Genomic DNA, 12,802 nt, shown 5'->3' with positions numbered 1-12,802 from the left:
CATCACCCACTGCAGTGTGACTGCATACGGCATCTGCTTGAAACCCACTCCACCTCACAACCAGAGAAGCCTCTGAGAGTGAGTGGACGAAATGAAAGCATAAGTAAATGAATCGCTTAGCATCCGGTGGAGAATATATGGAGCTGAGGGTTACAGGGAGTCATATTCGTCCTTGAGCTTCTCAGTTTCTCTGGAAAGGAGGCCAGAGTTAGTAAAGCGGAAGGCAATTTAAATCATTAGCAGCAATGAAATAAAATAAAAGTTGTTCTCCTACAAAGTGAGCAAATGTCATTGTTAGAGCTCTACTTGCTTAAAAGTGGAGGACAGAAATATCAGCAGCAAATCCATAAAAATGAAGGGAGTAATCATGCAGAATGGCCACTTCAAGTGTTTATTTTATAATAATTTTGTTATATTATTGGGCTTGGCTGTTCTATTATTCTACTGTAATGCCCTGTGGAGTCATGACAGAGCTAATTTTTACCCGTTAACAATATATAGAATTGCAGATATATGGGACAGAAATTGAGCTATAAAATGTGGTGAAATAGAAGTAGTGCAAGAACAAGTAATGAGAATAAAGGGTGTAAAATGTTCACAGTGACAGAAGTGTCAAACAAAGCCATGAATCATATCTTCATTGAAAGCCAGAAGACAGATAAAATGTTAAATCAGATGCATTCAGTATTCTGTTGAATAATTTTGTGCCAACCAGCAATTGCACAATTACTTAGATGCAATTGATGTGTCTAAGTAGAGAACCTGGATAAATCTGCTTAATGTGGCTAACCTTAACCATTGGTGGGTATAAAGCAGACGGGGGTCTGAAGGGGGGGTGGTGAGAAGCAGCTGCTGAGTCCTCTACTATTTCAGGCTCTCTTCTCTTCCTATCCTACCCTCTCATTTTCCAAAACACTGCTTTTTCGCCCTCTACCCGCCTGCCTCGCCTCGCCTGTGCTCCAGCAGCCCTGCCTGAGGCCGAGTTTAGGGCGAACCACTAAATGAGCAGTTATAGGACAGCTCCCAGCCCTCATCGTGAAACCTCTAGACCCTGATTTGTGTGCTTTCAGCCCGCGCTCTAAACCTTCTATTCATTGGGCCCTCTTTTTCTTTCCCTGCCTGGCTGCCTGGCTTTCCATCTGTTTCTGGTGGCCATGGCTCTACCTGAGCAACTTGTCACACTGCCAACATGTGAGCAGTCACTGTCCTTTTTAATCTTTCTTATGACCCCTGCACCATTTTCTCAGACGTGCATGTTTTTCTTTTTTCATCTTAAATCTATTCATAGGAACTCACAAGAAACCTTTCAAGCCATTTATTTCTTCCAGATCCTCTTTCTGTCAGCTCGCTCTATGAATAAAACATCGCTGAATTGAATTCATCAAGCAAATGATGTCATTTTCTTGCAGGAAGAGCCTGGACTACCTTAAAAGAGTCACAGTGTGAAACCTGATTTTCTCCACTGCCATTTTGATTGCAGATGGGTAACAGATGCAGCTATAGAAGGGAGATGAATCCCTCTCAGGTTCTGAGGCAGCTACAAGTGTTAAAGTGCCAAATGCCCTCTCTGTTATACCGCTGGAATGAAGTATCTAGGACCAGGCAGCTATGAATTATTGAATCTTGGCCCCCTTTTTTGCTCTTCATCTATTCCTTTTTAGTCCGACTATGAGATATTTTTATAAACCCTGGCAGTGCTGTTAGGCAGTGATTAGGCTTTTTTTGGACAGATTGGTGGTGTGAATAACAGGCATATTGGTCCATTTTCTGTTTTGCTGTTACAGTGGGCGAGTTTGTGAGTGACGTCCTTCTGGTTCCTGAAAAGTGCAAGTTCTTTCACAAGGAGCGTATGGACATGTGCGTCAGCCACCAGCAATGGCACAGTGTGGCCAAAGAGGTAAGGAAGGAATCACCTCACAGGAAATGGTGGGAGGCTGTGTATCCTGTGGGAAGACGTTGTTAGCTTTAACTCGCAGATTAAACAAGTCTCTTCTTCCTGTCATACGGATCGTTCTTATATTACTTGCCCGTATTTCCACTCTAATGTCTTTCCACCTGTCTCTGAGAGTCTCTGAGGTCCTCTGATCATAGACGGATGGGGAGTCCTCACATTTCAGCTGTTAATCAGATTAGTGTTGTGGCTGTAATGCAGCTAATCCCACAGGGCGGCTCCAGAGCCACCCCTTTGGGGCCAGTATGACCACGGCTCACAGAGCCAATCATGTCACTCCCTGCCTCATGCTCCCTCAGTCCTACAGTCCAAAAAAAAATAGGCCAAAGACTGAGTATCATCTTCAGCCTTAGTTTGTGGGGCATCCAAAACAACCTGTAGTCGATAACAAATATGTTACACCTAAGCACGGATAAATCTTGGCAGAGGGAATAAGTGAGTAAGAAAAATGCTTCAAAAACAATCTCTCCCTCACCACCTGCCACTGGGATGTTCTTAAGCAGGGCGGCAAATTCAGTGGAGTTTCTCAGCCGCCATCAATTAGAGCGAGCTTGCACTCAGTGCTTGCATCAGCATTGTTGAAAAATAGCTTGGCAGTTGAAGGACTACATGACTTTTTATCATTCCAGTCAGTATGTGGCTGAAGAATGAGCTCTATCCTGCTGGTGGAGAAACCTCCTCTGCGCAGCACTATTCTTGAAGTTAGAATAAACAATGAAATTCAGCTTACATATAAATGTTCTTACAGTGCTGGGAAAAAGTATTTCCCCTTTTCTGAATTGCTTTCTCTTTTGCATATTTGCTACACTTGTATATTTCAGATTCTTCAGACATATTTAGCAAATGTGAGAGCAGCCTTTTTGTTCTTCTTAGTCAGCAGTGATGTTTACATTGGAGCTCTCCTATGAATGCCATTGTTGCCTAGTCTCTTACTTATTGTTGAGATTCACCAATATTGACTAATCTTGATTGAATGGGCTTGGTTGCACCTTTGTAAACAGTCACTTGGAATAGCAAATAACCTTGTTATCAAAGATCAGTGAAAGAAACAGGAAGCCTTGTCCTTGGCATTCTACACTGGAAGTCCTGGTGGTTGTGTCCTGAGGCTCTTAAGATGATTGCTTCTTCCATAACTCACATACTCCTTTATCAGGCCAGGCTTTCGTTGATGCTGAGGTCTTTTAAAATTGTCTCGATTAATAAAAGTTCAACAAATATCACTTTGTCAAAGTTAAAGCTGGTAAATTGGAGAGTGACCGACCCCGTGCCACGTGCCCTTTTCTTTCACCCCCCAGGCCTGCGGCAAGAGCTCCATGGTGCTGCACAGCTATGGCATGCTGCTGCCCTGTGGCATTGATAAGTTCCAAGGCACAGAATACGTGTGCTGCCCCGCCTCTCGCACAGAGTCCACCCAACCTTCCCTCCCCTCCCAGGAGGATGACGAAGATGAAGAGGTAGAGGATGAGGAGATTGACGAGATGGACCTGGATGAAGAGGAGGCTGTCGAGGACAGGTGAGCAATTGCGAAGGTGGAGGGCAGACTGCATCTGGATGTGTTCATGAAATATTGCAAGCAAAATAAGCGCTGCGTTGGGAAGGGCGGATGTAACTGGCCATCTGGATGAATTAAAGTTTTGTGACATTGATCCATGGCAGCTGCTCTGTCTCTCTTGATAAATCACTCCTTTCAATGGCTTACACCTCTTCACTTAACCGACTCTTTCCCTCATCAGCGAGACACCAGCTGACGAGCAGCCCACACAGAAGGAGGAATTGGTAGATGAGGATGAAGATGAGGAGGTGGAGGACGAGGAGGAGTACCACTATGTCTATGAGGACGAGGAGGCTGACAAGGAGGACCAGGATGAGAAGAAAGAAAGCAAAATGTCTGACAACCAGGATGAGGACAAGATTCTACAAGAAGTGAAAGGTTTGTAATGTGCTGTTAGATGCTTTCATATCATCCACTCAGCCCCCTCCCTCTAACTCTCCCTTTATATGCACTTGCCACTACCTACATCTTAAATATAATCAAACCTTTTCAACCTTTCAGCTAGATCCAGTTATACCTAAATCCCCACCGGTCTGTAATTAGATAAGCTGAGCTCACACCAGATACTGTGATGAACTGTTCTTCTTGTATCAGACTGAAGGGACATATCACCCTTTCTCATTCTTAGATAAGTCCAGCTCAGGCTGAACAGAAAGGAGGTTATGAACATGTTATTATCTAGTTTCTGTAGTTTTCTGAGTGTTTGTAATTGAGACTGCTGCCCAAAATGGCTGGTTGATCTAACAAGCTGTACTCTGGCAGCGGTGTGCACCCTGGAGGCTGAGACCGGCCCCTGTCGTGCCTCCATGCCCCGCTGGCACTTCGACATGAGCCAGAGGAAGTGTGTGCGCTTCATTTACGGTGGCTGTGCCGGCAACCGCAACAATTTCGACTCAGAGGAGTACTGCATGGCCGTGTGCAAACGTCTGAGTAAGTCTCACGTGACAGAGGCCGCTTTAACAAACCCTCCGCTCTCTTTATCTGTTTGTGTCTTTGCTGCAAACTTCCCACTGAAAGCCTTCAAGGAAATTATAGATGTAGTAAACAGAACACCTGTTCTGCAGTCGTTCTTTCCACGTTATTTCACAGCCACGTCCTCCTGAATATACTCTAAGCTGTTCTCTTTTGCTTTATTTTTCCAAACAATTATTTTTATTAATTATTTCAGTTTAAAAAATCATATCAAAAGTGACAGAATCTTCTTGGTGCAAAGAAGGTATTTTTTTTATCATCAGTTAAATTAGTTGAAATCTGTTTAAATGTGAGTCAGATTTTGTTTGATATTTAAATGATGATGTAAACCAATTCTTCAAATTACCATTTATTTGCTACTTCTTAATCCGTCAGATTTCATCCTTGCATCACTACACATAATGACATTTTTCATTTACTTTTTTTATGAAATAGTTTATTTGTAAAGACAAGATATAGCAGGTTCATTACTTTAGTGAAACGCTCTACTAATTTTGAACTGCAGACATTTTCCATATTAGTATTATCTAGTAGAAAGAAATCACATTTTCATTAGGTTTCATTTGAATATAAAATTATTTGAATAAAAGATTAAATACTGGAAATGTTATTTTCTTCCAGTCTTCTGCCTGACTGTCAAATCGGAGTTCTCTGTAGCAGTAAAAGAGAAAACTGTAAAACGCATTTAAAATTTAAACTAAATTTCAATTTAAAAAAAAAACACTCATACTTTCCCCTCAGTAGTGTTCCTCTTTCTTCTTCTTTGACGGTCAATGTTTGCTCCCGGCATGAGTTTGTTTCTGTCTGTCTATCAGCAACCTGTCTCTTCTGATCACAGAGCACTGCAACTATTTTTGTTAGAAACCACCAGCATATGTCAGTCAGTAGCCCCTTTTTTTGCACCTGCAGTGATTTACTTCCCATCAGGTTAGACATAGTTCACAGTTGTAACCAACTGAATTTTTTTCTTCATTTTTAAGGACTGAAGCTGCTAAATTTAGGAATTAGAAAATAAAGGTCCTTATTTTTAACCCATTCCTCTTTTTTAAGATGACGGGGCCAAAGTGCTTGAGGTGTCTTTCTATTTGCCAGCCTGAAGCAGGACTGTTTTTGCAAGTTGCAGGGATATGAGGAGGGAGCGGTGCGTGACTGTATAGAACAGAGCCCTCTGGCTTCACCCCCTGTGACCCAGTTGTCAAATACGGAGATATTTCTATTAGTGTCGGAGATGCGACCTGTCAGCAGAAAGCCGATTGGAAGATGAAAAGAACTGAAATGGAAAGACTGTCAGATTCTCTTAAATTTATCAGACTTACTGAGGGTGGAAGAACGCCAATGAGAGGAGTGCATCTGTGAGGATTTAGGTCCGGCGTCAATCTCCTTTCGCCTTTCAGCTCTTTCTCTCTGTGCCCAGTTGTCTGCCTGTGTGTCTGTCTTGCTGCCTACCTGTTTCTGCCAGGATCGGCTGGTCTGCTAGCCCGTCTCTCTATGTGTGTCAGTCTGTCCGGTTGTCAGTTTGCTGCCCTGACCTCTCGCCATCTGTGTCTGACTTTGCAGCCATGCCCCCGACTCCTCAGCCCACCGATGATGTCGACATCTACTTTGAAACCCCCGCCGACGACAAGGAGCACAGTCGTTTCCAGAGAGCCAAGGAGCAGCTGGAGATCAGACACCGTAACCGCATGGAGAGGGTGAGTTTACCAGCAAGAATCAGGACGCTGATTCCTGAGAGGCAATATGTAAGGATCTTTCCACTCAGCTGCACTGTGTGACCACATTGTACATGATCGCAGATGCTTTGAAGAGATTTATTTCAGTAAAGCTGGTAGCTTTTTTGTTGCATCATTGGCAGTCAAATAGATATTTGTAGGAGGAAAAGGAGCAAGTGTATTATCTATGTTGTTTTTAAAAAAAATAAGTTAGAAGTCACATAAATCATTTGAATTTGAGATAACAACAAGAAACAAAGTCGTACTTTATCAGTTTCTTACCTACCTGGTATTGTTTTCCCAACAAAATAGCAGTTTTCTGAGTCATCGTAGGACTGCCTTTTATCTCCATTTCACTTCCTTCCCTCTCTATGCACTTCTCTCTCCAGGTAAGAAAAGAGTGGGAAGAAGCTGATCGCCAGGCTAAGAACCTGCCCAAGGCTGAACGGCAGACATTGATCCAGGTAAGACACTGATCCTTTCCCATGGGAGTCGCCCCTCCCCTCGGTTTGTCCCTTTGTTTGAATGAGGGATGATGGCTTGGGTCCCTCACTCCCTGTACCATTAAAGATCCCGTTTCCCTGGCTGTTCCATCTTTATCACTGGAGGCTAAATGAGGACATTGTTTGAACGGGAAACCTTCTAAATGAGTCCCCAAGTCCCTTAACAAGCCTGGAAGGCGACATGAATGAAATTGAGACTTGTGTTTTTCTGTTAGTAGAAACTGAAAGAGTGCTATGCAGTTTAGTGTGCATATGTAAGATTTTGAACTGGTTTACAGCACTTCCAAGCTATGGTGGAGTCCCTGGAGGAGGAAGCAGCCAGCGAGAAGCAACAGCTGGTGGAGACTCACCTCGCCCGGGTAGAGGCCATGCTGAATGACCGACGCCGTCTGGCCTTGGAGAACTACCTGGCTGCCCTGCAGGCTGACCCCCCCAGGGTAAATGGCACACACCTGCTTCTCAGAGCAACTTTGTCATCCTTACCTTTCTCCATCTGGATGTTTCTTTTTCCTTTCCGTAGTCAATTTGAAAATAAATCTACGCGTATATTTCTGTCAGGCCACATTTACCACCAATTGCAGCTAATCTCATATCCTGCTAAAAAGAGCCTCTGACAACTTGCAGTCTATCATGAAGAGAATGGATTACTGCACCCATAAAAACACATATCCCCAAATCCCCCAAAGCACAAAGTCAATCACATTTCACCCTACAGCTATAATCCTTGTGTCAAGTTATTTTTAATTCCTTTTATCTAATAGACTTTTGATGCTTTTTGCCAGCACACAGTTTGGCACTCTGTTAGAAGGTGCTGGTCACCTTTCCAATACCACTAATGTTGGGTTTATCAGCAAAAAGGGAATTGATTTAATGCCTTCATTTGTTCTCATTTCAAGTTTAATGACGTTGCCAGATTTAAGAGCACAGCTTTCGTTACACCTCCAAAACTGTTAATTGCGTCATCTGTAGTCTGATGCTATTTCTGTAAGTGCTGCAGAAGATTTTATGTTATGTTTTATGTGAAGTTAATCATTTTGCATTTCAAGCCAGCATTCTCATTGTTCTTCTCCTCGGATATATGACGAGCAAGAGAAAAATAATTTTCACTTATTTTATGTCTAACATAAAGCTAAATGGGTCATTTTTAATGAGAGTCTAAGGAGCTTGGAAAGAAAAGCGTTTGGACTAGCTCCTTAGACTACGATGACCTGGATGACTGAGAACCTTCACAGACTTTTTAATGAGAGGCACATAACAACAAAAGGGCTTGTCATTTTGAGGATTGGTTTCTTAAATAAACTTAAATCTGATTAAATTTGAATCCTATGAATGAAACATTTGGCTGAATGAAAACAATGAATATCACTTTTTGGTTGATAATTAAAAATTAAAAGGGAAATGCATTACAATGCATGTCAATTATACTCTCACGAAACAGGAATATTCAATCATGCAACAGCCAGTGTTATACAGAAATGTTTCCAAGGCCATATTGTACTATTTGACCCAACTGATCACCCTGCCCCATTTTTCCGCAGCCCCACCGCATCCTGCAAGCCCTGAGAAGGTACGTCCGTGCTGAAAACAAGGACCGCCAGCACACCATCCGCCACTACCAGCATGTTCTGGCTGTTGATCCTGAGAAGGCTGCTCAGATGAAGTCACAGGTCAGTGGGTTTGTTCCTGATAATTATCACTAATACCTCATTTGATTTAGGTTAAGAATTGTCAGGGCCCAGAGGTAATGACATAAAATCCCCACATTATGAACGTGTGATTCAGGAAATGTTTATCTTTTTTTGTTAGAATTAATTAGATTAAAACAGCTAATCATTTATCAATGCGTAATATTTTGCATTTGTACAGTTCAATTTTCTTAATTGGTCCCTGCAGCTGGTTTTGACAATGAAGATGTAATGTATTGGACACCGTCTCAATAAATCTGAAACCTCATGCCGAGCCAATCTAAGATCATATACTCCTATTCCTGCTCAGACAAGGCAGGGATAATGATGTCTCCTGCTCATTTCTGCCCTGTTTGTAAGTGTGTAGGAGGTAGAAAGAGTGTCTGTTGCTCTTAGCTGAAGCCCAGGAGGAGTGAGTAGGCTTGCCTGATGGAGGGAGGGCGAGTGCTTCATTCACTTAAGCCTCAGCCGAAGATTAACATTGCGCAGGTCTTGTGTAATGCTGGACTCTGAGCGGCTGCACGGGGATTTGGCTAGAAGCTCCTCTATTAGATGTACTCGTCTCTGTGTGTGTTTGTGTGTGTGTGTCAGTGCCCTTCGACACCATTTATCCTCCACCATGACTGATCATGCAGCAGATGGATGAAAAACACAGAGAACAGAGGAACGGAAGAGACTTTCTTTTAAGATAAATAGTTGGATCTGGGAAATGGTGAAGAAAAAACAATCTATGCTGTTGTGCCCTGACAATTTATGTATTTATTTATTTTTTTTGCCAAGCCTAGAGCCTCTGTCTTCCTAGACTTATTTTCAGTTTTACCCTCACCTGTCTGACTTTAGTAAGGTTGCTTGATGCATCAAAATTGCTTTTTCCAACATGGGGACAATGTAGTTTCCTTAATCAGAAATGCTTCTTAGACACAGACAGGAAGGTGCCAGCGGGCTGCAGAGCACCTTTAATAGGGAAAGGTGCATCATTGCCATCTGTTGCTGGCGCTGGTGCACTGCAGCCATGTGCTGGGAGATTAAAGCAGTCAATCATCATAGTTGGAAATAAACACCGGTTACCTGCCAAAAGCTGGTCAGCTTTGTCTGTAGGGGCTTTTTATTTCCTGCCAACCATTTTGGCAGCAAGAATACTGAAATATTTCTCCTCTTCAAACATGTTGTTTATAGAAATAGTGGTAGTGACTGGAAATGTTTTTGGACATGCCACATTTTTTTAAAAATCTTTTCCATCAAACGAGTTGCTTTTATTTTTGCAACACTGTGATATGGTGGCGATCATTGGGGCCGACAGGCTGCAGATCCTGTCAGAGCGGCTCGGAGCTTCAAGACTAATTTGAATATTACACGCAGCAACTTGTTTTATGTTTGGAAGTCAGCTGGCTGTGAGCGAGTCTGGATTCATCTCAGGGAATATGCACACTTCCTGAAAGTGCAATTCTTCTCTGAGGCGGCTCTGTTTAAATGTGTGGTCATGAAAAGCTCTCTTTAGTTTAGTACATAAATATGCTAGTTGGAGAACAGAGAGCTGTCTGCCCTCAAGTTTGTACTGTATAGTGATTCATTACATTTGGGGAAAATTTTAAGTCAGTTTCCAACTTTTCCCTTTTCTTTTTTGTCATTATTTTCCTTCAGATTTCAGTTAGATTCGACCTCCTTTTCCTGCTGACACCAATATCTGAAGATTAATTTTAATCGTTTCACACACAGTGACCTCGTGTCACTGTGAACAGCTTCTCTGTGCAAATTTCCAAACATGAAAAGTCAATGCTGTGATCTGAGATATTATTAGGTGACAAAAGGTAACCAGTGGCAACAAAGAGGGATTTTCTGGGATAATCATGTTTGGGGTTTTTTTGTTTGTTTGTTTTGTTTGTTTTTTTCACTGGTGTATATTCACTGGTTTAATGTTACAGTAATTGAAATGTGTTAAATACCATAAAATTGGCCATTTAAACTAATGTTTCATGATCCAGAAACATAATCCTTCTTGATCATTATTAAGGATTTTTAGGTTTCCTATAAAATTATAAATTGAATTCAATTATGTGTCTTAAATGGGGAAACTCTTTTGGGGGTCTTTGGGAACTGATGCTGAATTTGAATTATCAAAGCGCTTGTCTCCAATTGGTGGATTGGTTTTAATTAAACTAAATAGAATCATGTGCTAATTTCTTTTGTCACGTGATACCCTGTTTATTTTTTCTAATTCAGGTGATGACTCACCTGCGAGTGATCGAGGAGAGGATGAACCAGAGTCTGTCACTGCTCTACAAAGTGCCATATGTGGCCGAAGAGATTCAGGATGAAATTGGTGAGTCCTGTTCAATGAAAGATCCCTGGGCAACTTGATGAAATCAGATTAAAAACAGCAATGGAAATGTGCCAGAAAGAAGTCAGTACGTCACATTTTCTCTGGCTCATTTGGGACTCATTTGTATCCTTTGCCATTAGTTTCTTTGTGCAGAAGGAAATACAAACACTAAAAGAAACCAGATGGAAGGTTTTAGCACTCCAATTATTAAAAACAGAGAAAAGGCTGAGTTGTGGAAAATTGAATACAGCTATGCAGCTGTACATACAGCTATTACTGTGTTTTTAAGGCGCCTCTGCTCACAACCCCTCATTTTTCCAATTAGACCTGTTGGGACGTAGTGGTGCAATTTAAAGCAGACAGTGTCCACTCATTAAAATATTTTTTCTTTTGTTTCCTTTGCTCCGTTAAAGGAACCATAATATAGTGATGCAGCACACGTTAAAGTGGAGTGGGTGCAGTGACAGAACTGGGTCACAGCTTTCGCCGTGCAGTGTTCTGTTGGGAGTTGTGCAGATTTACACGGAAAATAGCTCTCAGAAAAATAATAATTGGTAGTTAGCAGAAATGGGAACAGACGTTTCTTGCAGCAGTTCTGACTGCTGGGGAAAAATATGCTAACAGTAATCAATGAAGCTTATTTTAGAAACCGCTGCTGCTGCCATGTCCCCAGTTTACAGGTGTCGGCATGCCCCAGGTTTATACTCTGTCATTTGCCCTTTTCTGCAGATGAGCTACTCCAAGAGCAGAAAGCTGACATGGACCAGTTCCTGTCATCCATCTCAGAATCACAGCCAGATGTCACCGTCTCATCAGAGGAGAGCGTGGAAGTTCCTTTGTCTGAGGGCAAACCCTACCGGCCCATCCAGGTCACATCCTTGGGGTCCCGTCCAGATCCAGAGGGTGAGCAGACACAGTCACGAGCAAGATCGTGAACAACGCTGTGGCTGTGAGGAGAACAATAGGCCTTACGCATAAGTCTTTCTGAAGGGCAGTGGTGACGAAGCATGTTGCACAGTGAAAGAGAATAGGTTTACATTGTGTTTTGAGCCAAGCAAATGTGCACTGTAGTCCACGGTTGAGACTTATCTGCGCCTGCATATTTCCCACTGGCTTAGCCTTCAACACAGAACTGCTAAGATTTTTTTTTTTTAAAGTCACAAAGCCTCAGGGTCTGCTACTAAGCTTGAGCCAAAAGCAAGAGGGAAAGAAACAAGCAGTTATGGTTCTATTCTTTTTTACATCTGCGCCAATCAAAAGATTGAATCCTCAAGGAGAGAAAAAATGATGGATGGAACGCTTCCAGCGAGAAGGAAGGCAAATTACTAGTAAAGCCCCAAGCAACATTTAGTATCCAAACCAACAGCCCAGAGACAGAGCTAGCCAATTCTAAAATGGCTCCCTTTCTGGAGTTTAGTTATCTTTATCATTTATTTTTGGATTCTTCCCTGCTGAACTCTTCCTAATCAATTAACACAGCTTGATAATCCTGCCTTTTCTCTTCTTACCTGAGTTCTTTTCTCTTCTCTCCTTTCCCTTTTCTGACCTTCTTTTTTTCTGTTGCTCATTTCAAATGCCAAGGCGATCTATCAGACTCCCCACGTGCCTTCAAGAAAGGTTGGTGCCTCTGTTGCATCTTGTTTTTCTGCCCCCACTCATCTCCCCAAGCCATTCCCATCTACTATTTTGTTTCACTCTGCTCCTTCTCCTCTTCCTTTCGGTATTCTTACTGTTTCTGTTTTATCAGAAGCCGTCTGGTTGTTTTCTACTTTTTTTTTCCGTTGGCCCCCAGCTATGTTTTGTGCTTTTTGTCATACTAGGATTATCACTTCATGGTAAATAACACATTCAGTGGCTTTGAAATCAGATAGAGCTAGGTCACAATCAGCCCCGCGTCAGAGACACTGTTGTGTGTTCGTTGTCATCCTGTTCTCAGTGCATTTGTCAAAATACCGTAATTATTTCACCTCCCACAAACTCATTTTCCTCCTCAGTTTCCTACTTCCTGATAGAAGTTGGTAGATTTAGTGTCCCTGTTTGAGGCTCAGTGTTTCCTCTGCTGACCCACAGCCTGAAATACTCTGTTTAATCTGTTGATAAATGACTTAAA

General features: G+C 42.2%; 1 protein-coding gene across 6 annotated transcripts in view; it reads left to right on the top strand.

The window, feature by feature from the left end:
• The window catches only part of aplp2 (amyloid beta (A4) precursor-like protein 2), a 53,521-nt gene that overhangs the window by 35,038 nt on the left and 5,681 nt on the right, over positions 1–12,802 (top strand). For 4 of the 6 annotated variants that reach the window (XM_026191432.1, XM_026191429.1, XM_026191431.1 and 1 more), the window contains exons 4-14: positions 1,785–1,897; positions 3,247–3,464; positions 3,685–3,881; positions 4,266–4,433; positions 6,033–6,166; positions 6,574–6,648; positions 6,966–7,124; positions 8,226–8,354; positions 10,593–10,692; positions 11,422–11,595; positions 12,274–12,309. In XM_026191432.1, coding sequence (XP_026047217.1) covers positions 1,785–1,897; positions 3,247–3,464; positions 3,685–3,881; positions 4,266–4,433; positions 6,033–6,166; positions 6,574–6,648; positions 6,966–7,124; positions 8,226–8,354; positions 10,593–10,692; positions 11,422–11,595; positions 12,274–12,309 — 1,503 coding nt within the window. The remainder of the gene's footprint in view (positions 1–1,784; positions 1,898–3,246; positions 3,465–3,684; positions 3,882–4,265; positions 4,434–6,032; positions 6,167–6,573; positions 6,649–6,965; positions 7,125–8,225; positions 8,355–10,592; positions 10,693–11,421; positions 11,596–12,273; positions 12,310–12,802) is intronic. The other 2 variants (XM_026191433.1, XM_026191430.1) reach the window with 2 other exon arrangements.

Source organism: Astatotilapia calliptera, chromosome 14, assembly GCF_900246225.1.
Source record: "Astatotilapia calliptera chromosome 14, fAstCal1.2, whole genome shotgun sequence".
Taxonomy (NCBI): domain Eukaryota; kingdom Metazoa; phylum Chordata; class Actinopteri; order Cichliformes; family Cichlidae; genus Astatotilapia; species Astatotilapia calliptera.
Note: the sequence above shows the minus strand (reverse complement) of the source record. Positions and strands in the feature narration are given on the sequence as shown.